Below are 22,875 nucleotides of genomic sequence, written 5' to 3' on the forward strand. Positions count from 1 at the left end.
AATCAAAGTTTTTTAGCACACATAATTTAATAATGAATTAATTTAAGTGTGTACATCATCAGATAAAAATATTTACTATAAACCAAGAGTTGCTAAATATATTTGCCTATTATGACTCAGTGTTTTGTGGTTGGGTGTGCACATATGTCTACATTTCCCTGTTATTTTTAAAGGAGAGAGACCGATTTTTGCATAGAGACTTCTCACAATAATTCTGCAGTATTCAAATTGTTTATTCTGTGTTGTGAGCAGTAAGAAAGCATGTGGTAGTTCTTTGAGAACTTTAAAAAAATACGGTATCTGAATTGCCTGTAAGGCTTGCTGTATGTACCAGGTTGCATTAATTCACTCAAAGAGTAAAACTTTGCCATACTTTGTACTGTTCACACATACACTGCTTTCAAAGTCTATCCTGAAACCTGCCTAGCCTCCCTCCTCAAAACTGTGGAGACTTTAGAAGCATAGACCGCGAATATTCACTACTACAGCCTTAGACAAATAGCACCTCCTGCAGCTGATCACTGGGAGCAACTGATGGATACTAAACAATTGCATGGTAGAACTGGAATAGAACAGATGGCTGTTATACTTTGTATGTTCAGTAGCACTTGTTATCTAACCCGGTTACCTCTATATTCTTCCTGATGCTAATTTAAATAAAAACAGGCCTTGAAGCCTGTTAACTATAGTTAACATTTTAACTATAGTTAAATATTTTTAGGGCTAAATCATGTCCTCCATCATATTTGACATACACAGCTGCAAAAAATATAGTCATGGCTGATAACACCTAGGGGCAATGATCACAAAATTTGCATTGGCAATTATTTTACACAACAGTATAATAAATGTAATAATTTTCTAGCTTCCAAATATAGTGACCAATGCCCAGGAATCTGAAACCTGAGAGTTTCAGTAAATAAATTCTACTCACGTACAAACTGTACCACGTGCATCATGGGAAATTCTCTTCAAGTAAAGTAGTTCTACTTACTAATTGTAACTTTGTCTTTATCCCCCAGCATGACATTGTTCGGAGTGAGATCTCGATGAACAATCCTCTTCTCTTTATGCAAATAACGAAGAGCTAGACAAAGCTTAAAAACCAAACAGAAAGAGCCTTACAAAGATTCTGAACTACAACCTAAATAAAGGCACAATAAAATTAAATTCATATTTGATATTAGTGCCTGATATAATAAGCATTCCTTTGTCATTTATTAGCCTAACAAACCTAAATGGTGCCACTAATTGCATGCAGGAAAATCCTGTTAACAAAAGACATGGAGGCCCTTACTTGGATAAATATATGCCATATTCTTTCTTCTGTAAACTGTTGTTGCTTTTCCTTCAAAGAGTGAAAATGTTCTCCCAATGGCACTCCCTCGATGAGCTCCATGACTATGTACAATCTGTCATCTACATAAAAGAAAATTAATTAATAGAACATTACATTTATACGGAAGGCATTTGAAAATAGAGTATTTGAGGTTAAAATATATTGGTTAAACTGTTATTTTTTCTTTTTTAAAAACTTATTTGTACAAATACATTTTAATCAAAGTTCTACTCCTTATTATTCCATTTTTTCCTTAATTCATATCACAGCAACTATAAGGAATTCACTCCCTGATAATCACTCAGTGGGCAGGTGTAGGTAGCTATCTCTTTATAAAAAATAAAGTTAAGACAATATGGCTGAGCAATCTATATCATTCGTTCAACTAGTCAGTAAAGCTTTTCTCCCTACTCAGCACTCCAGTTATAAATTTTCCATCTTTAATTCTATAGGATGAGAACGATGCTTTCTACATGTTTACATTGCATCTAGTTTTACTGATAGATAAACAGATATAAACATTATTTTTCACCATTTTTTCAATTTTAAAGGAATATAAGCCTGTCTGAACTGTAGCAGTTTTTGAAGAAAATACTACCCTTTATTGCTCAAATTTGACACACTCCTTCCAAGCTGTAAGTGGTTTTATTATAGATTTCTATTTCTTCATTATGTACAACGTGGTAATTCTCTGCATTTATACTTACTTTCCAAGAAGGTTCTGTAATATCGTACAACATTTGGATGATAAAGCTACAATGAGGAAGGAAATGCAGATTTTTAGAACAGTTAAACTGGTGGCACAGTATTTATAATGTTTAGCTACACATTGGAAGGATTCCACAAACTTGCTTATGAACTGCAGTGCAGTAGACCTTCACTGCTACCCAAACACAGAGAAATGTTGCACATTACTAGAGCAATCAGGAGGAAAATACAGCATGATTTCTATCTACACTCCCCTTAATAATTGAAAGAGAGCAAATGAAGTTTGAAGACAGGCAATTATGCCTGCATCAAAGTATTGGCTTTCTTAGCCTAAGAACACTAATGATCAGTCTGGTTTTTTAATTTTCAGTTACAAGAAAGACTATCTTCTTACTGCATTTTAAACCCAAGAATTCATTAAATGGAAGAAAGACTGATGAGTTTTGTGTCACAATCTTAATTTACATAATTCCTGGAAAAAGTTCAAATATTGCCAACACAGAAAGTAAGAATCTTTAGTAACAAGCATTTGCACTGCTGCTAACACTACAGTAAGAAAGTTTTCAATATTGGCAGCATTCAGATAAAAGGGGCCAATATTGTACTGATCAGACAAAAATAGTAACAGCAGCTGGAAGACCTATTATATAGAATCATACCATCATCTAGGTTAGAAAAGACCCTTAAGATCATTGAGTCCAACTGTAAACACAACACTGTCAAGCCCATCACTAAATCATGGTGCTAAGCACCATCTCTACCCATCTTTTAAATGTACTTCTTTTAAATCATCTTTTAAATGATGATTCCACCACTTCCCTGGGCAGCCTGCTCCAATGCTTGACAACCCTTTCGGTGAAGAAATTTTTCCTAATATCCAGTCTAAACATCCCCTGGAGCAACTTGAGGCCATTTCCTCTTGTCCTATCGCCTGTTACTTGGGAGAAGAGACCGACCCCCACCTGGCTACAGCCTCTTTTCAGGTATTTGTAGAGAGTGGTAAGGTCTCCCCTCAGCCTCCTTTTCTCCAGGCTAAACATCCCCAGTTCCCTCAGCCGCTCCTCATAAGACTTGTGCTCTAGACCCCTCACCAGCTTCATTACCCTTCTCTGGACACACTCCAGCACCTCAATGTCTTTCTTGTAGTGAGGGGCCCGAAACTGAACACAGTATTCGAGTTGTGGCCTCACCAGTGCCAAGTACAGGGGGACGATCGCTTCCCTAGTCCTGCTGGCCAACTATTCCTGATACAAGCCAGGATGCTGTTGGCCGCCTTGGCCACCTAGGCACACTGCTGGCTCACACTCAGCCAGCTGTTGACCAATACCCCCACACCCTTTTCCACTAGGCAGCTTTCCATATGAGAACTCACAGTTAATAATGCTAACAGCAGAATGCCCATACATGAAACTAGAGTCCATGAGACATACCTGCTCTTTGATGATGGTTAATTCAGAGACAATGTTCTTTACACTGCTGTCTCTGTCTTTTTTGTCCTTTCCAAATGCTGGACTGTGTAAATTGACTTCTTTCATTGCCAGAAGATTTTGTCCATTATGTTTTCTAACCTACGAGAAAGATAAAACCCTTGTACAATTAATATAGGATGGGGATAGAAAGGATGTTATTTTGGCTACCAGATTAGTTATCAGAGTCCAGACCTGTCTCACGAAAGCTACAATCATAGCTTTTTCTCTGTATGATGCAATTAGCCAAAAGTATTGGAGCCCCACCGTGCAAGTCAGCAGTACACTGCTGAACTTGCCACAGTGTTTGAAGTAACATTATCCATGGCCAGTGCTGCTTTTCAGATAAAACATGCTTGAATTTTTGTGGTTTTAGACAGATTTGTTAGCCTTTGCAGTAGGCAGAAATGCTATTTATTGGAAGGAATTAAAAGAAAGTAAAAGTAGGAAACAAAAGAGATACACTGGTCAATCATATAAATACAAAGGGGGACAAACACAATCACAGTAAATACTAACAACAAGCCCAGATCCATCCCAGATCATTTCTGCACCTGCATTCCCCTACTGAAATTCAAAAGATGGTAGTTCCTAAAAGTGGTATTACACCCTCTTCATGAAGCACCCCCCAAACCTGTAAATTAATACCAAAAGGGAAGTTTACCTTATATACGCTTCCAAAAGCTCCACTGCCAAGGTGCTCTAAAATTGCATAATTGCGTATATGTTTTATAGGTGCCTTATTCTGATTTGTGCTCTCAATACTTTGAGCAACTTGCTTCAGTTCATCCTCCTGGTTATAAATTAAATGACAAATAAATAAATATAAAATATTTAATGCCTTTCTCGTGCTAAGAATGTCCAATGAATACAGCTTCTTAAAGCTATGAAGGTTTTTATTTACCTTTAATAAATTCAGCTTCGATACCAACTCTTCATAAGCCCTGATATCACGCACATAATGTCCAATATCAATGAAGACTTCAAACAAGTCAGTAGGGAAAAGTCTACAAGGGTTTAAATTTTGATATATTTTAGAAACAGTGTACACAGTAGCTATTAGTCTACAGCAGAGACTTTTGAATGTTTATTATTACAACTTAAGTTAGAACCTTCTAAATAATACACTTATTTTTTACTAATCTATTCAGATATTAACCCTCTAACATCACATACACAGGAGTTAAAGGACCTTTCAAAAGTCAGACTTCAGCCTCCATTGGTTGGGTATTAATATAAACGCCAGTTCTCCAAACAAGCATAAGCCTTTTTAAAGTCGATGCACCTCCTGAGTTTCCAGTAATTCTCCTATTTTTTTATTATAGTACTCCATATTATGCTTGGTGACACTTTAACTGAATTCCTTCTTGTAATGCATTAAGTGATAGGATTAACATTTGTCTGCATTTAAAGAATCATGACAGCCATCTGAGAATTTTTGGCCAAGAAGTCTGGTCTAAAACATGAAAAGGGCTGAGAAAAGCAAAAGCTAGCAGTAGGCAGTATTTGATTAGTGACAGGCTTAACTGAAGGATTTTTTCTTTTTGAAGTCCTGGCAGAAGTAGAAATACACAAAAGTAGGGCATTTGGAAAAATACAAAAAGACAGCAAAATAGTCCAGATTTATCACTTTCAAAACTTCACACCAACCATGAACATTCATTACAAACTGGGGCTCTTTCAGTACAAAATCCACTTTTTAAAACTAAATAATAACACAAAAGTTCAATTTAGAACTCTAGTAATTTACGATACAGAATAAAATCATACAGAAACACTACTGACAGGCAGACCTCCTAGGCAGTATGATTACTATCCTAATCCCACAAATCAAACTGTCAAATTTTACATGGCCTTTGTAGCCAACCTGGTGAAACTGTCATCTTACTAGTAAAAATGGGTAATTAATGAAAGACATTTTCTCCTTATTGATCCAAACCTTTCAGCAACATTCCTAAGTAAACCAGCTTGATGCAAAGTCATTCCCATGTGAAGGAGTGGAGGGCTCAGGAAAAATTTACTGCTCCCAGTTCCTTGCTACCATCCAGGGCTGTGACTTGCACCTGCTAATCTTCAGGATAAAAATATGGTTTATCTCCAACAGTATTAAATCTGTCCTCAACATATTTAAAACATTGATTCACGAGGGAGGAAGGAGCCCCTAACAGAGCTTAGCTTCTCTGGCACACATACAATAGAAGTCTCCACACTGAGCATCTAAATCTTGTAGGCTGTCACTGATGCAATGCAGGAATGGCTGTCTGTAGCTGTGGACGGGACAGAAGTTGCCCATTACTATTTATTCTGGTTGAAAATAAATGACATTTTAAAAACATGTCTTTCTGATTGGAGTGATGACTTTTGAAAGCTATCCTAAAGGAGTTTCACAAAACATTTTGTTAACATACCTTTTAAAGATATGTCGATTTCTTTCCATACTGAAGAGAAATCTCAGGGCTCTGAACGCATAACACTACAGCAGGAAAAATACTTAAATTAATGACAAATTTATACACAAATGGAAAAGCCACTGATAAACATTAAGGTTTCCCCTTGACTTTACACATCAGTAAACTTTGTACTTAAATGACTAGATAGATTACATTATTAACCTGACCATGAAGAGAGTAAAAATAATATTAAGTTCCATTGTATTTTAAAAGTAGGCAGGGCCATTAAGGAAAAAAAAAGTAAAAAGTGGGTGACTAGCTATAGCACACACCGAGGAACATCTAAGACTTAATGATCTCTTTTTATTTGCAGATACCTCAAGATTTGAAAGCTGCTCTCTTCTCCAATGCTGAAAATGGTAAATGAAATCATTGGTTTTGCAATGATGCAGTAGAAACAGTATTTTGCATTTTTTCTGAAAAATGCAGTGTAGAACACCATACATTCTAATAGAGGACAAAAAAGGAAAGCGAGAAAGAGAGAATGGCCAACTTTTTTTTTTTTAATACTAAGTTCATCGTATTTACAGAGATCTTTATGTACCTCAGTTTCTGTCTTTATGTACCTTAGTTTCAATGTGATCTCTACTGAAGCAAGTTTATTTTTAAAACAGCCACTGGCAGGTAGTTAATATGTATGCTTTTATGCAACTCATCTTTCATTCTGTTTATCAAGAGTCAATAATATGGCACATATATGGCTCACCAAACAAAGATGACTGTATAAAGTAAGCAAAGGGGAAATAAGGTACTGATATCTGAAACAGTGCAAACAGTAAATGCCTTTAACATAATTTAGAATTACTTTATTGCATCAGTGACTAAAACACTACTACAGTCCAGTGTGATAATCCCTATTTAGACAATGGTAACTGTGTCTTAGCGATAACTGCAGAATTAACCTCCATGTTAAAAACAAATCTTTCAATATATAGAAAATGCATTAAATGAAGAAAATAAAGGCCAAATGCTACTTTTGAAAGAAGAAAGATACTTGAAATTTTACAGAAAAGGAATGTATGTTAATGCTGGCAACGTTTATTTTTAGTCCAAAGTAAACTCCCCCATAACAGGACAAGGAGGGTGTGTAACGATGTCAAAAATTGCACTGAGAATCACAGTCACAACTCTGCTGTACAAAGTAACCCAGACTGGCTGGGCCACAGTCGCTACCTGGAAAGTTTTTCATTTTAGAGACTATCCATAGATCTTACTGTAGAAAGCCCATCAGTCAAGGGACACAATAATAGACTAATAATGAGATAAATAGATATTTTAAATAGTAAGAATATTTGTCTTTCTCACACTAGTACTGTGAGGTTAATATTTAACATTTGTCATGTGCTTCAGTTAAGACATGATGATTTTTATATATGGTACATATGCAGAATAAATGACTGAGATCACTGGCACCCTTGAAATAATGGAATAATCACCAAAGTAGTATGGCAGGAAGAAGCTAAAAATTTAATCGTTGAAAACACAGACAATGGAGCAGTAGAGAAACCAGACCAGTATTGCGAGAATTCTAAGAAAAATACCAATGGAATTCAAAAAGGGTATTCCAATAGCAGCAATTGTATTGCATAGCAGTAACAATGATAATACAATGGCCGTGCAGACAGCAGTGTGACATTTCTGAACAAGGTTTCATAAAAGAAAAAATTAATTTTTATTGTTTGCCTGAAATGGATGTAGTTTTCACATGCGATCATTAAGTCCATTATTAATTCACATGGCTTCATGTTTAACCAAACTACAGTTGCTTAGTGTCAGTTTTGAGTTGTTTTCTATCACATTCTGCTGGAATCTGAAAAACTCAGTGGGCATAAATTAAGCTCCTTACAGTTGTATGAAGGAACTGAGCATATGCTCCAGTTTATTAGACTCCATGTTAGCGTCATACACACTCTAGGAATATTTTTATTTATCTCACCCTTAAACTGATTTAACTAAAGTGCACTATAAAACCTCGTTGCAGAAGAAAGGTACATGCTGCACTGAATCTGTACTCTAACCTTTACCTAGAAGAACTACAATGAGAAAGATGACACTACAACGAAAATTTTTTTGTGGAAATGCCTTCCCTCACTATCAAGGCATGTCTACCTGATTAGATAGCTGAGTAGCCGTGTAGCCATGTTAGTGTAAGGCTATGCCAGAACAAAGACCAGGTGAGAGGCAGGATTCACTTGTGCTAAGGACCACTTCTGCTAAGTGCCCCCTCCTAAGGGCAACTGGAGCAACAGCAGTTGTGTTCATTCTTGAACCCCAGACCACTACTTTCCTATAGCTCAGAGAGACACCAACACCATTTCACAGAGGCTGGAGACGAGCTACCAGACAATTAATTTCTATTGATAACTTTTACTCTAAGTTGACCCAAACCAATACATTTATGGGGGTATTGACATGCAAACCCAAGAGCCATTCTACGCTTATTAGCTGTATATTTATCCTACATTTACTCCATGTCATGTTTTCCTGTATTTTATTTAACAGCCACAGTAAGATGCTCCAGAAAGAAATAGATATTAGTACAGTGCCAAATCTACAGTGAGTTTCAATGAAGACCACTGCACTAAAAAGAAGATCTGATGCTGGGCAGTCTGAAAAAGTGGAGGAAAGATTATCACAAGAAAAATATTCACTTTTCTTTACACTATATGAGGTGCCAGAAACAAAGTAGATCAGAATAGAATACTGGAAACTGAGTCACTATTTAACTTTTAGTTCCCGGGCCATTTGTTATTCCTGGTTTTGTTTTGGTGGGGTTTTTTCCCCACCTTTAAGTAAGATTTTTTTACTGCACTTTAAAATAAGTGATGATAAGAATGATAAGAAAGGGAGTTACCTGTAATAAGTTAGCTTTTTCTGCATTCCTTTCTTTCTTTGGTAAAATCAGCTTTGCTATTGTATATATTCCATTTGCCTGGAAACAGAGAAAGGTCAATATTAATAGCACTCCTTGCATAGAAATATTTGTGTCTTTGACTATGTCTGGAATACATACCAGGGATTTTAAGAACAGTTTTCAGAACCATAGATACTATCTGATTTAAATACTACTTTTTAAAATGCAGTTTAGAAACACAGCCCTGGGGATGGAGTACCAGGAGGTTATCTCATAAATACCAAACTCTGAGGAAAGAGAAACTATTTGTGAAACAACAACACACCAATATTAAGCCGCACTGAGTTTGCTTTAAAAGACTTCATGAAATTCAGAATTTGTATTTCTCAGTTAATTCCATGATTACTCTTATTTACTATCCTATTTTGAATATGGCAAAAGCATGGCAAGAGATTCCAACCAAAATGAACCCTGTCTGAATAAAACGGTTTATTCTCCCAGACGACTAGATACGTATGTTGTTACCTTTGTGTATATGTCTCTGTGTGTAAATGTATAAAGAAACAGAGATACTGAAGTTCCAATCCCTTTAAAATGCATTTTGTTTGTTAATTAAATGATGGTGACAAGTAAGAACAATTAAGTCAAATTATAAACTATAATTTCTTACTTGATTGAATAAAGTCTTCCTACCTGTACTACCTGGTAAGCGTTGGTCTCATTGAGCACCAGTTCAGTAATTGCAGCACAACAAGCTAAAATAAAAATTCAGATGTAACATTTAGGGCAAGATTCATAAAGATACTCAGATAGCGTGGTGGGTTAACCTTAGCTAAGGAGCAAATGCCCGTCCAGCTGCCCATTCACTCCCCACTCCTTAACAGGACAGAGGGAGGAAATAGGATGGAAAGGCTCATAGGTCGAGATAAAGACAGGGAGGTCGCTTAGCAGTTACCATCACAGACAAAACAGACTCGACATGGGGGGAAAATAATTTAATTTATTGCCAATTTAAGTAGATTTTGATAGCAAAACGACAAAGACAAAAAATTAAAACAACACCTTCCCTCCACACCATTCTTTTTTTCCTCCCCCAGACTCATCTTCACTCCTTCACTCCCGACTCCTCTACCCTCTCCCCCGGCAGCACTAGGGGGTGGTGGATGGGGGTTACAGTCAGTACATAACAGTTCCACTCTGCTGCTTCTTTCTCCTCACAATTTTCCCCTGCTGCAGCGTGGGTCCTCTCCACATGCTGCAGTGTGAATACCCGCTCCAGCAGGGTCTCTCCCATGGGCTGCAGGGGAATCTCTGCTCTGGAGCATAAAGCACCTCCTCCCCCTCCTTCTTCTCTGACCTTGGTGTTTGCACTGCTGTTTCTCACACCCCACCCCTTTTTTTTTTTTCCTTCTCCTCCTCTGCCAACCCAGCATTTTTGACCTTTCTTAAGGATGGAAAGCTGCCCAGCAGAAAAGGACCTGGGGGTGCTGGTGGACGGGCAGCTTAACATGAGCCAGCAGTGTGCCCAGGTGGCCAAGAAGGCCAACAGCATTCTGGCTTGTATCAGGAACAGCGTGGCCAGCAGGAGCAGGGAAGTGATCGTGCCTCTGTACTCGGCACTGGTGAGGCCTCACCTCGAGTGCTGTGCTCAGTTCTGGGCCCCTCTGTACAAGAGGGACATTGAGGTGCTGGAGCGTGTCCAGAGGAGAGCTACCAGGCTGGTGAGGGGTCTGGAGACCAGGTCATATGAGGAGAGGCTGAGGGAGCTGGGCATGTTTAGCTTGGAGAAGAGGAGGCTGAGGGGAGACCTCATTGCCCTCTACAACTGCCTGAAAGGAGGTTGGACAGAGGTGGGTGTTGGCCTCTTCTCCCAAGTGAATAATGACAGGACAGAGGAAATGGTCTGAAGTTGCGGCAGGGGAGGTTTAGGTTAGATATTAGGAAGAATTACTTTACTGAAAGAGTGGTCAGGCCCTGGAACAGCCTGCCCAGGGAGGTGGTTGAGTCACCATCCCTAGAGGTATTTAAGAAACGTCTAGATTTGGCACTTCAGGGCATGCTTTAGTGGCAGAGATTGTAGGTTGTTTGTTTGTGGGTTTTGGGGGTTTTTTTGGTGTGTGTATGGTTGAACTAGATGGTCTCAAAGGTCCTTTCCAACCATGAAGATTCTATGATTCCATGTTTTCAGAGGTGCACCACCAGCTTCGCTGATGGGCTTCACTTTGGCAAGCAGTGGGTCTGTTGTGAAGCCAGCTGGAACCAGCTGTGTCCAGCACAGGACAACCCCATACCTCTTCCCACAGAGGCCACCCCTGCAGGCCCTCTGCTAACAAAACCTTGCCACCCACACCCAATACAGAAGGCTAAAAATATAAACAAGTACTCAGGACTGAAAAAGATGCCTGTAAGTTCAGTGCTTACTCCTTCTTAGGAGTCCTTAAGGAAGGCAGAAGCAACCCAGAAATATGCTCCACACTGGCAATACTTTTGGTATTGCAATTTATTTCACATTACCAGCTCTTCAGAGGTAACATTCATGATAAAGTATTCAAAAACACTTACATATTATGTGACAGCTTTCAGGAAGATGCTGCAAAGGCTCATGTAATCCTAGTAAGGATATTTTGCATTGTCCTTCTATGGTCACTGGAAAAAGATATGATCCTCCAGAAGGCATTTCAGAATGGATAGTTGACATGCTATTGAGAAATCTCATCTAAAAGGGATTCTCTCCATAGCTACTGAGGAATCCTCGCCTGACTGGTAGTCTTTAAAATACCACTTTGAAAGAGTTCCATCATAATCAATTTCTGATTGATCTACCGTATTAAATTTGAATAGAAGGAGAATACGATCAAATAAAAATAATCTCAGTCTAAAAGCAAAAGAAAAAAAAAATGTATATATATATGTTTGAGATGTTTTTACAGATGGAAGAAATATATATGATTCCCATGTACTTAATACTTTATCCTTTGCTTCTTTCTAAAAAAGAGTGCTTTTTGAAAATACTTGCTGGTATTGCACATTTAGAAATAAATACAGCTGACTTGGTGCTCCCACTCCCTAAAGCAGGTATAAAAGTTTACAATTTCAGTTTTGAAATATTTCAATCCCTTTGTGCAAGTGTAAGTAAACACGTAACAGAGGATTAGGCTTTATAAACCTACCTGCTTGAAGTGAGAAAGTATTTTCTTGCATCTCATCAGAACTCAAATCATCTGACAAGTGAAGATGTTGGATTCTCCCGGCTGCATTTGCACTAGATAAACTTCCAACTGAAGAGCGATCAGAAACAAGATTTCTTTCCCTGAAAAAAGAATACCAATTTGCAGTGTAAAAAAACAGCTTAACATATCTTTTTTAATCATTTCTGCTATGCTGAAAATTTATATGTTTTTCAATACACTTTGAAAAAGCAAACAAGCCTTTAAACATTCCTCTACTATGTTTGTCAACTATATTCGCAATTCTAGCTCTAGGTGTTTGATTAATAGGGAAACTAAGTAGACAGCAATGAAGTATTTATAATCTATTCATTATTTAGTTTATATACTGAAAATATTAAAAAAACCCCTTAAGATAACAATGAAATATGCTGAAAAAATACTGCTTATTCATTATATTCTAAATAGCCTTTTAATTTCTGCAGACATCACATACAGCTGAACAAAACAAAGACGCTATTTGATAAAACAGGGCTTGGTCAAATATATCTTAAAAAATGAAACAGTTTCATATAATCACCACCATGCTGAGGACTGAAAACCTACCCCTGTAATATATGAAGGAGCTGCTTGATTCCACCCCAAATTCGGATTTCTGCACTAGTCTCAGGGTCTTCACAAACCTGTACTAGAATCCAAACTACACTCCATAGAAGTTTGATATGATCAGAATGGAGTAAACTGAGCAAGACTGGAACTCCTTCATGCATTTTTACTTGCTCTTTGATTTGTGACTCTGCACAGAGGAGACGTAGCAACTCTGCTGTGAGCCTAAAAGTAATCAGCAAGAAAGTTTAATAACTCCATCACTACTTTATATTGTCAGTTAGCAAAGGGAGAAAACACATAGCAAATGTTTAAGAAAGAACTGAGACCTCCTATAAAAAAATAAATTAAAGAAAAATGCTTGAAGTCACTGTAAACTGGTTAAAGTCACTGTTTAAAAAAAAAAAAAAAAAGAAAAGAAAATTAAAAAGGTGGTCCGAACTTGCACAAGGGATTAAATTGTATTTACATTGAGTTTGACCATCAGCATAGGCAACCAGCATACACAGCCGGGATGGAGGTGGCCAGGTGGACTGCGGTCACCCATGGTACCACCTTCTTGTTAATGGCATTAATACTACAAGTAGCACTGACTGCATGAACTTGTAAAGTCCATCTGCGGAATTCGAATAACTCCGCAAATAATCATGATTCTTCTCCAGTATGGTTTGAATATTATGTTTACAAAAGGGATTGGATATATCATTTAAAAGGTTTATAGAAGGTTTTCATTAACTTAACTCCAACTAAAGTGGACTTTCATAGAAAATATGGTTAGGGATTTCCATTTCCACTTGAAGCAAAAAAGGTACATATGTGTTTGATGAAACATACGAATTCAGATTCATATCTGAATTTAAAATTATTCTTAACTAGCACTGAACTTCATGAGCTTCCCGCCTAGATTCAAATTCTATTTTTTATAACAGACTTTTGGTTTACATGCAATCTAAACAATTTCAAACACAAAAGCTAAATAAAATATTCTGGTATTTCTTTATCTTTAGTCATATGGAAGATAATCTACATGTGTGAAATAATTAAGCATGAAATTTAAAAAAACTCTTCAGAATATTAATGCAGTAGGATAAGTGATATAACATCAAATTTGAGAGTCTCTTGGTTTCTTACTGAAATGCAGATATACTATGCTCAACTAGCAGGCTTATCTGAGATGAAAGGGCATTTAAAAGACTGAAGGAACCTTTATGATGTTCTGATTGAAGGGATATAGGGTCTGACCCAGCCTCTGGCATAAACCACAACAGCTGTATTTCTTGCAATTTTTTAGTAGTTTCTATTGGGCATGGCAGGAACTGTTCAGCATGCTTTCCATCTAACCACTCAGGTCTGCCAGAAGCAAAGAGGAGATGCACCAAGAAAAGCAATTACTATCACTTTACGGTAGCATTGCAATTTATTTGCACCTCACTGTAGGCCATCAGTGGAGAGAGAGGAGACAGCTTATAACAAAACTACTAGAAAAGATTTTGCTATCTCAATATCAGCCTTAAAATACATAGGTATCAGAACTTCACCTTGAGTATATTAAAGTAGCACATTATCTAATTCCTCTAAATAAACATGTCCCTAAATGAAAAAGTCAAAATATATTTTAACACAATTAATCTACAAGCGAAGTCTCACCTTTTAGAAAGCAAATCGTATTCATGTAATATCACCAGCAAGTTCTCAACAATGGTGAGCTCACTTATCTTCTCCCTACATTCTGGACTACAAATTGATTATTTCTGGTATTTGTAATCAAATTAAATTATATGAAAAAACACATTGCTCTTTAGCCTCCCTCCTTATACATTTGACCATTTTTTTTTTCTCAAATCTTAAGTAATATCATATTGTGCACACAAATATATAGACACAAAAATATGCTGGGTCAAGAGTGACACTGCAACAATTGCCAAATTTTCCAGCACAAAAAAAGGAAATATCACAAAAGACACAAATGTATGTCATTTGTTTCATACTAGAAATTAAGCAAATAAGGTACATTTTTAGATTCAAATACAATTTCCATGAATATTTGTAATATACTCCAAACACTTCCTTGCCCAGTCCAAATGTAACACATTTAATTCTGTGAAGAATGTTAAATGGAAGTTGAAAATGTATGTATAACATTTAAAATAATACTGATATTTAAAAAAAATAAACTGAAATAGAATGAAAGAAATATGGGAAAAGAGAAAATATAGAGAAATCTTAGTAAATAAACTCTACTGATCTCAAGGAATTGTATCTATTCTCTTCAGTTTTGTAATTTTTCTTATAATTTTTTATTTAAAAGATAAAATTCTTATACAAGTCTGGAAGTCACAGAACAATAATGTAGAAGCAGCAGCTTTTCTTCTATGAAACTACTAAGGTTGAAAGATGCTGTATCTTCCTTTTCTTTTTTTTTCTCTCCGTACCAGGAAAAAAAAAAATCTTGTCTTTATTTAAAATGGTCATTAGTGAAGACAGGATACATAGACATTTATTTGAGTGTATGCATTCGTTACTTACTACACTGAACAATATCCTTGCTGGTTATTGTGAGGCACTGTTATATTAAGCTCAGCACAAAGGATTTTCATATGCAGGAAGTTAGTAAGAATTACAGAATCCTGCACAGAGATTGCAAAGAGAGATTCTTTGACTCCAGTCTTGCAAAGTTCTCCACATGAGCAAGATGTCTGTTGCAAGGAACAATGTTTCTTTTTAATTTCTATTGCTTCAAATAAAATTAAGCACACTTCACAGATCTCCACAGAACAAGGCCTCATTTTGAAACAAAGAAGTCTTCCTCATAAACAGCTGTTTAAGATTGTGTCAAGAGATAACATTAAAATGCTTATTCTGAACTACAGCACATAAAGTTGAACCTACCTTTCTGCTAAGCTAGTCAGAGCAAGGAGGGCACCCAAAAGCACATTGCTGTCTCTGGCAGATAATAAATTTACTAAGGTCTGGAAAATGAAACATGAAACAAATATAAATTATACTCTGTTCTTTTACAACATAAACACATATAGGTTTATTTATTGAAAGGTCAAAATTAAGATACCAAATCCTTACACAATACGCTAAAAGTCTTAGGCACATTTAAAGTACACTTTAAATACACTTAAGTATACACTTAAAGTCTTAGAATACACCCAGATTTAGGACAAGCAAGGAAGTATCTTCTCAAACTGCAACTAGCATCTCTCTTGACTGCTAAAGCATCTGTCCAAATTAATATATCATTGTAAAAATCTGTTCCTGTGTAAAACACTTCAGAACTCTAAATCAAGGCCTCCTGAAGCAAAAAGTTAATTTTCAGCTTATATTTAAACAATGCCATATGTAATTTAAGGCCCTGCATAGAGGCTGTTAATGATTCATATCAAAGTAAATTTTGTATTTGTCTAGATTCTCTAAACATGTGTTGTCCAGTACTATCTGATCACAATTGCCAATCTTTTACTGCAGCATAATAGAATCACGAAGCTCTAGTTACGGTGATCTTCATCTCTACTGTTTCTCAGTTTGGCCACAAATGAGCAGTTGTTAAGTATAGATCCTTAGACTGGCAGCAATGTATAGCAAGGGATGTCTAGGTTGTTACTGTTCCATTTAGATACAGAATACTTTATAAGTGAAAAATCATAGCACAAATTTATACAAAAAATATCAATTAAAAATATATCTATACTAAAAAAAATATATATATAAGACAATTTATATCATAGTAACATGTAGCTCAGGACAGTGTAAACATGAGTACTAATTTTTATATGAACAAGTTTAGTTCAAACATTTAAGACCTATTTATCTCAAACAACCAATAACCATGCATCAGCAATTAACTTACATACAAGAAATAACTTTTATGATACTACTAATGCATCTGTAAAACACAGAACTGAGATTATCTTACTTTACAAGCTTGACAAGGTAAGGAATTTACTCCCACCTAGATCAAAGCTGAAAAGCATAAGACATTCAGTTAAGTAGCTAATTGGTTATAATTAGCAGTTTTATAAAGCACTTACTTTATGTGCTCCACTTGCTATAACCCATTCTCTTTGATCTTTAACAGCAGCAAGCTTTTGGAAAATGTCTATGGAACAAAGGAAGTCACATAAACTGAAGCTTTACCACTTAATATTTTTCATTTTACTAATCAGATAATAAAGCAAAACATTGAATAAGTTCTTTGAACCATGACTATCTCATTTTACTCTGTTATTTCAACGTATAAAGAGGTATTAATTTCCTAATGAAGTATTACTTAAGTACAAAACCAAGATGTGCTTCTCCACAGCAATTTCAGTTTTTATTTGTGTGGTTATGCCTACAACAAATCTGGTAATATCTTACTGGATGACCATCTCAAGTGTTTAAAACATTTTAAGCCTCACACAAGAACTTGGAAGCGCCCTTTTAATTTATGTTATTACCTATAACACTTACATGTCATGTTGACCAACTTGTCTACATTGTGCTGCTCTTCTCCGTAATCAAGATAGCCACTTGCTACTGTTTCCATATACTACAAGTTGGCGGGGGAGAAGAAATAAAAGATACCATTAAAAATAGTGTTAAGAATTCATAAACCTAGAGTGTTATGCACAGAAACAGCCTGTAGGTGGTGCATCTGTTTCACGAAAAAAGTAAATCTGCAACATCCTGCATACTTTTGCTGTAAAACTTGTCAGGGAACAGAAGAAATCTTGGAAGTAAAAGAATTCAAAAAGCAAGTGTAAAATGCTACAAGAGTAAAATCTACTGAAGACTATCAAATACAACGACCCTACTTTTAGGGCCAAAATTCCCTTCTTTGCAAGCTGCTAGAGATTGATAAGAGCTTTCTGGGGAATTATCACTTCATATTTCTGCACTCAAACTTTTCCCTCAGCATCTACTATTGGCCACTGTTTGGAACAGCCAGATGGATCTTCAGTCCACACAGCTAACAGGCTCAGACTCTAAAAAACCTATACAACTGCAGGGGGACGAATTTTGTGGGGGGTTTGGGGTTTTTTTTTTGGACATAGCCGACTGGTCGGAAATGGTGGAAATACGGTCAGAAATAACCCTAATAATTACCTGCTCAAACATATTTTTCCAGGAAATGAGGATTATCACAAGGATGTAATGTTTGTTAGTACACATAATCATGATATGATTCTCATTATCACTTATATATTGGTCTTACATATGGTGGCATTTTGAAATTTGCAGAACACGGTATCAGGAAACTACAGCAGTTTCAAGCAGATGGTGCAGAGAGGCTAGAACTACAGCAGTAGCACACAAGAAAGCAAGCACACGAGGAGTACACTACTATGCAAAGTAATACTGGTAATAATAATTTTATTAGTGTTTACTCCTAAAACAACCCAAAACACTTTAAAATGAGAACAGGTTTTTTATCTGAAACTTCCCCCAAAAATGTTTTTAATGCTGTATAAAATAGTCTAACAGAGGACTTCAGACTTGTGATTTGGCAGGAAGACTTGAAATTACTGCCACTTTTCAAATTTCTGAGGGATTTTTGAAAGTCTCGGCTAAAACTTTTTTCAAACTGCATTTCAGAGTGCTGGAAACCCAATTAACAATTTTATCTCGCCAAAAAGGACACAAAAGATTAAGTTCCCCAGAAGTTCAGAAATCATAAAAATTACATGTCATGACTTTCTTAATTCTCTATGTGAGCAACACATGCATAGTAAAAATGATTATCAATTATATGATTTGGATTCCTGCTGCAGAGGACTCCATGTCCAGATGTTGCCGATGTCTCAGCAGGCCATCGCACTTTGCACTGCGCAAGCTTCTCAAAACTAGGGCTAAGCACTAATGACATGTGATACTGGAAAACACCAAGCAGTTCCTGTGGGAACCATATCCATTAGGAACTAATGACCTTTAACTCCTGCACTTTAGGGATATTTCAAACCGGTGATTGTCTGACCAAAGGGCTCATAGCACACTAGTGGTTCTTTGAAGCACAGGTGACTCCATAAATATTAATTAATTATGACTGCATTCTAGAAAGAGACATTTGCTTTTAAAATTCAGATATTTTTTTTTCCTGGAAAGAAAACTCCTGACAATTTCAAACATATTCAAGGTATGTCATATCCCACTGCGAAATTGGCACTGATGAACAAGTATTAAAAACCCAGGAGTAAAGCAGTATTAACACAGCAATAACAATACAGCAGTCAGTTACCAATAATGTTTTGTAATGCAGAAGTACTGTAGTCCCCGAAGTTAAACCTGCTCAACATTCTATCACTATGCTTTTACCTTTGAAAAGTCATTTGCTGCAGTTCAAGGTGACTTTACACATCTTCCTTCAAAAGTCTACAGTTTCTTTTGACTGAACCAATTGTGCAGACTTTTCTAATCCTTCTCCCACCTCAGTAGGCATTTGCTAAGCCTCCTAACTAAAAGTCCTGAGTTAAATGCTGCTAGATTATGAGGAGAGCTGCTTTGTGCACTAGTGAAAAAAACCACACCAACTTTTCATGTGAGAAGGAATAGACTCGCTTCTTTCCATAAACCAAGAATATATGTACACCGCTTTTTACAGTGTATTTTATTCTAATCATTATAAACTGACATGCAACATAATGGACAAAGGTACTATGAGGAATTTTACCTGAGCTAGATTTTCAATCCCACCCAAACTGTGGAGCATTTCCTAAAAGAAAATAAAAGAAAAAAAAATTGAGTCAAAATACAGAAAACTCCAGAATAAGAGAACACTAGAATATAAACTGTTTGTTATGAATGTTGAGAAACCTTAAATCCAGTGGTCAAAGTCAATAGATTCTGGAGATGCTTATCACCTTCAGAGTTCAGAATTACTTATAGTACGTAGGTAAATAAAAACACAGAAGTGAAATTTTAAATGTTCTAAAACTGGAAAAATAGTATAAGTTTTGGAATACATAGGAAAAAAATACACAAAACCAAATATCTTAACAAATGTCTCAGGCTTAGTCCTATGAATAATAACTATAATAGCCAAAATAAAATTAAAAGCTAATTGTTTGTAGTTCAGAGCATTGGGCTGCTAGGGAGAATAGGCAGCTTTCAGTTTTCTGCACTTAGTACATAATGTGAATTATACATATCTACGGTAAAGTCAAGTACAGAGTCTAGGGCTCAGAGCAATGACCAAGCCATCCATTACGGAGATTTACAGGTTCTTTGTTAGGGTTAGCAACAACAGATGCTACATGAGAAGTATCAGAAATCGAAGAAGTTATGCACTAACAGTGCAAATTCATTTTTGGAATTTCTGTGTTTGCAAATCACATCTTCACATATAGAAATACATACATATAAGCATGCATCCATAAGAACACACGTTTTTATACACATGCACCAACACAACTCATATGCATGATGCTTATATGCATTCTCTTATTTAAACAAGAAATGGTATTTTGACATACTGACCTGATAGCATGGATCCCTAATTAGTAATCTCAGGCAGATTAATACTCTAAGAAAATGGATTGATGGAGCCTGATTAACCCACTCCCTGAAAAAAATATTCAAAACATAAACCAAATACAATTTTAAAAAGTGTTAAAACAGATAAAACACTGATTCAGGAATCAGTTGACTAGAAGATTAGTGATTTACAACAGCTGAATAACATACTGTACTATAGACCTTAGAATACCATTTATATACAAACATAGTAACAGCTCTAAATAAATTTATTTCATTATATGAATGTTGCCAGCCATCCCTTATTATAACACTAAACCGATGCACAAAAGTACATGCTTATCTCTAAGCACAAACTGATTGTACTTTGATATAAACTTACTTTAAGTGTTTGGATCAAGGCTCAAAAGGGCAAAATCACTGAGAAAACACATATCAAACTTCAGTACACAAAATACACTTACATAAAATATTAAAAAACCACATGGGTGCTACAGCAATAAAAATGGCTAGATTTTAAATAGGTTTTGAATGATCATAATCTATCCTTGGCTTTAAAACTCTAATACCACTAGTCCTTGGAATAATTTGTCATTTAGTTTAAATCTTCTTGATATAGGATTATACTTCCAAATAGAACTTCCTCTTTTATATTTCTCCATACAATTCCCCAGCACAAGACTTGTCAGAAAACACCTCAGATATGCACAAAGCATCCAGGGACAGTAATCCTGCATAAAATACCAGTAATGGAATCACTATTTCCATTGTCTGTTGAAGGTTTCCTATTTAAAATAAACCTAAAATTGGACTCTTTGTGGTGCGTTTTTTTGTTGTTATTTTAACTGAGAGAACAGAATCTGTAACAACTGGGCAAGTTTCCAAGGAACGGAAGAAGTCTATGAGACGTGGCAGTTCTCTTCCCTTTTTATCATTTGCAATTGGGAAAGACGCCAATGGCTAAAAATAGTTTGATAAAAATAAATGTTTTACAAATAGATACTAACAAAATCTCAGCCCTTCTATGCCAATATTCTGCTCAAAGTAATACTATTTTTCATTATGCTTCCATAATTGGCCACTTCAGAACTGCACGAAACTTTCACGGAAAGAAAACGGCAACCATATACTGGTAGGCAAAATTTGTAGGTCAGATTTTAAAGCGGCCTGAAGATCATTACCACAGTGGTTCTACAAAGTTACTCTTTCAAAAAGCTTTGACTCTTGACAGAAGTTAGTTTCTTTAATGGAGCAAGGCATGAGTCACATTTCCAAGCAGGGACAGTAATTCTCTGACCCTGGTAAACATTTGAGAGCCTCTTCTACTATAGACATTTACAATACACGTTACTAGATACCCTAGTGTATATCCAGCATATGCCAGCAGGTTTTTTTCAACCTGCTTAGTTTTACTCCTTATCCAAACTACTTGAGCAAAGCTGATCGCAGCTTTCTTGTCAAGAGAACTACCTCCAACCGGGATTTCTGCCAACACACTGATGCCAGTAAGTGGGTGTGATTTTTTTCTTGCACCCCAACCAACACAGTTATGCCAGCAAAAGTATGTAATGTTGATGAGGGTGACAGTTTCTAACGCTCTGACACAATGCAATGGAAGTAGTTCCAAAGAGAGGACACCATCACAGCCATAGTAAAATATTTATAAAGGCCAACTAAATGGGTTTTACATACCTACGAATATATGTTTGTTTCATTAGCCTTACCTGGGTGCTTTCATTTATAATACAAGGCTGCGTTTGCTATATCATCATCAACAACAAATACCAAAGAAAACAAAAAACAAAATACGAGCTAGGTATGGCACAATGTATAAATAGAATTTGGGAAGACACAACGCAAGTTATTCTTAGAATTTTAGCAAAAGAAGCCAAGCCACTGACATCCCATTGGTGGGTACTGAGACGATAAAGTTCACTTGCAAAAAAAGAGGTACCAGATTTACAAATTACTTACATGACCTTACTTGGGCTTTAAAAAGGGAAAACACAACACACTGTAGTTGTGTATAGTAACAGAAATCCTGAAAAACACATCCTTTTTTTTCCAGAAAATATCTTTTTCTATTCCTCCCCATTTTTTTAAGGTGTTGTAATTCTTCCTCATTCAAATGAGGAAACATCCATGCATCTTGGTTATTTGCTTAAGGCAAGAAAGCGTGACCCTCCTTGGATATGAATGTGTTCAATATACTGACCTGCAGCTAAGTCTGTTCTTAACTAAAGCTGTAAAGATCTCTTGAAACAGCTTATGTTTGGGATGTTTGCTAAAACTTCTCTCATTCTTGTAGGTCACACTAAGGGAAAAAAAAAAAAAAGAAAAATGTTGAATTGCTGATTATCTTGCCACAACGTAATTTTAGTTGCCAAAACTCAACATTAGCAGGAAAAATTAAGAAATGTCGTATCAGCAGTTACAATAGAATAACACAACTTCAGATTTCCAGACATTAACAGCATGGAAGAAGTGTCTGTCTCATGCATAATTTGGGACTATTATAATGGTACAATATAGGCTTTCCAAATAAAGAAACCATTATTTTATTTAAACTGACAATATTAAGTCTGAATAGTACACTCTGCCGAGTGGGAGCATGTGACTGAAACTTACAAAGGCAGGAACATTCACAGTTAGGTTTAGAAAGTTAAAAATATATAATTCATATCTTGGGTAACAGGTTAACATGAAAGTACAAGTAAAAGACATAAGTACAAATACAAATGCCTTCAACACTTCAAGAAGCTTTAAGATACATAAAAACGTGCAGAGATACAACACAATGTCATCATATTAGCTTTTTTCTTTTTTT

At 36.1% G+C, this 22,875-nt stretch overlaps 1 protein-coding gene across 1 annotated transcript in view; it reads right to left on the bottom strand.

The window, feature by feature from the left end:
• The window catches only part of NEK10 (NIMA related kinase 10), an 87,170-nt gene that overhangs the window by 62,566 nt on the left and 1,729 nt on the right, over positions 1-22,875 (bottom strand). The window contains exons 4-21 of the mRNA XM_063325215.1: positions 22,264-22,362; positions 20,052-20,136; positions 19,246-19,287; positions 17,049-17,127; positions 16,628-16,695; positions 15,480-15,559; positions 14,238-14,324; positions 12,591-12,815; positions 11,988-12,127; positions 9,511-9,572; positions 8,818-8,895; positions 5,922-5,986; positions 4,418-4,520; positions 4,178-4,306; positions 3,478-3,615; positions 2,047-2,092; positions 1,298-1,419; positions 995-1,097 (exon numbers count right to left, since the gene is read on the bottom strand). Of these exons, the coding sequence (XP_063181285.1) occupies positions 995-1,097; positions 1,298-1,419; positions 2,047-2,092; positions 3,478-3,615; positions 4,178-4,306; positions 4,418-4,520; positions 5,922-5,986; positions 8,818-8,895; positions 9,511-9,572; positions 11,988-12,127; positions 12,591-12,815; positions 14,238-14,324; positions 15,480-15,559; positions 16,628-16,695; positions 17,049-17,127; positions 19,246-19,287; positions 20,052-20,136; positions 22,264-22,362 (1,751 nt within the window). The remainder of the gene's footprint in view (positions 1-994; positions 1,098-1,297; positions 1,420-2,046; positions 2,093-3,477; positions 3,616-4,177; positions 4,307-4,417; positions 4,521-5,921; positions 5,987-8,817; positions 8,896-9,510; positions 9,573-11,987; positions 12,128-12,590; positions 12,816-14,237; positions 14,325-15,479; positions 15,560-16,627; positions 16,696-17,048; positions 17,128-19,245; positions 19,288-20,051; positions 20,137-22,263; positions 22,363-22,875) is intronic.

The sequence above is a fragment of the Chroicocephalus ridibundus genome, chromosome 2 (assembly GCF_963924245.1).
Source record: "Chroicocephalus ridibundus chromosome 2, bChrRid1.1, whole genome shotgun sequence".
NCBI classification, from domain to species: domain Eukaryota; kingdom Metazoa; phylum Chordata; class Aves; order Charadriiformes; family Laridae; genus Chroicocephalus; species Chroicocephalus ridibundus.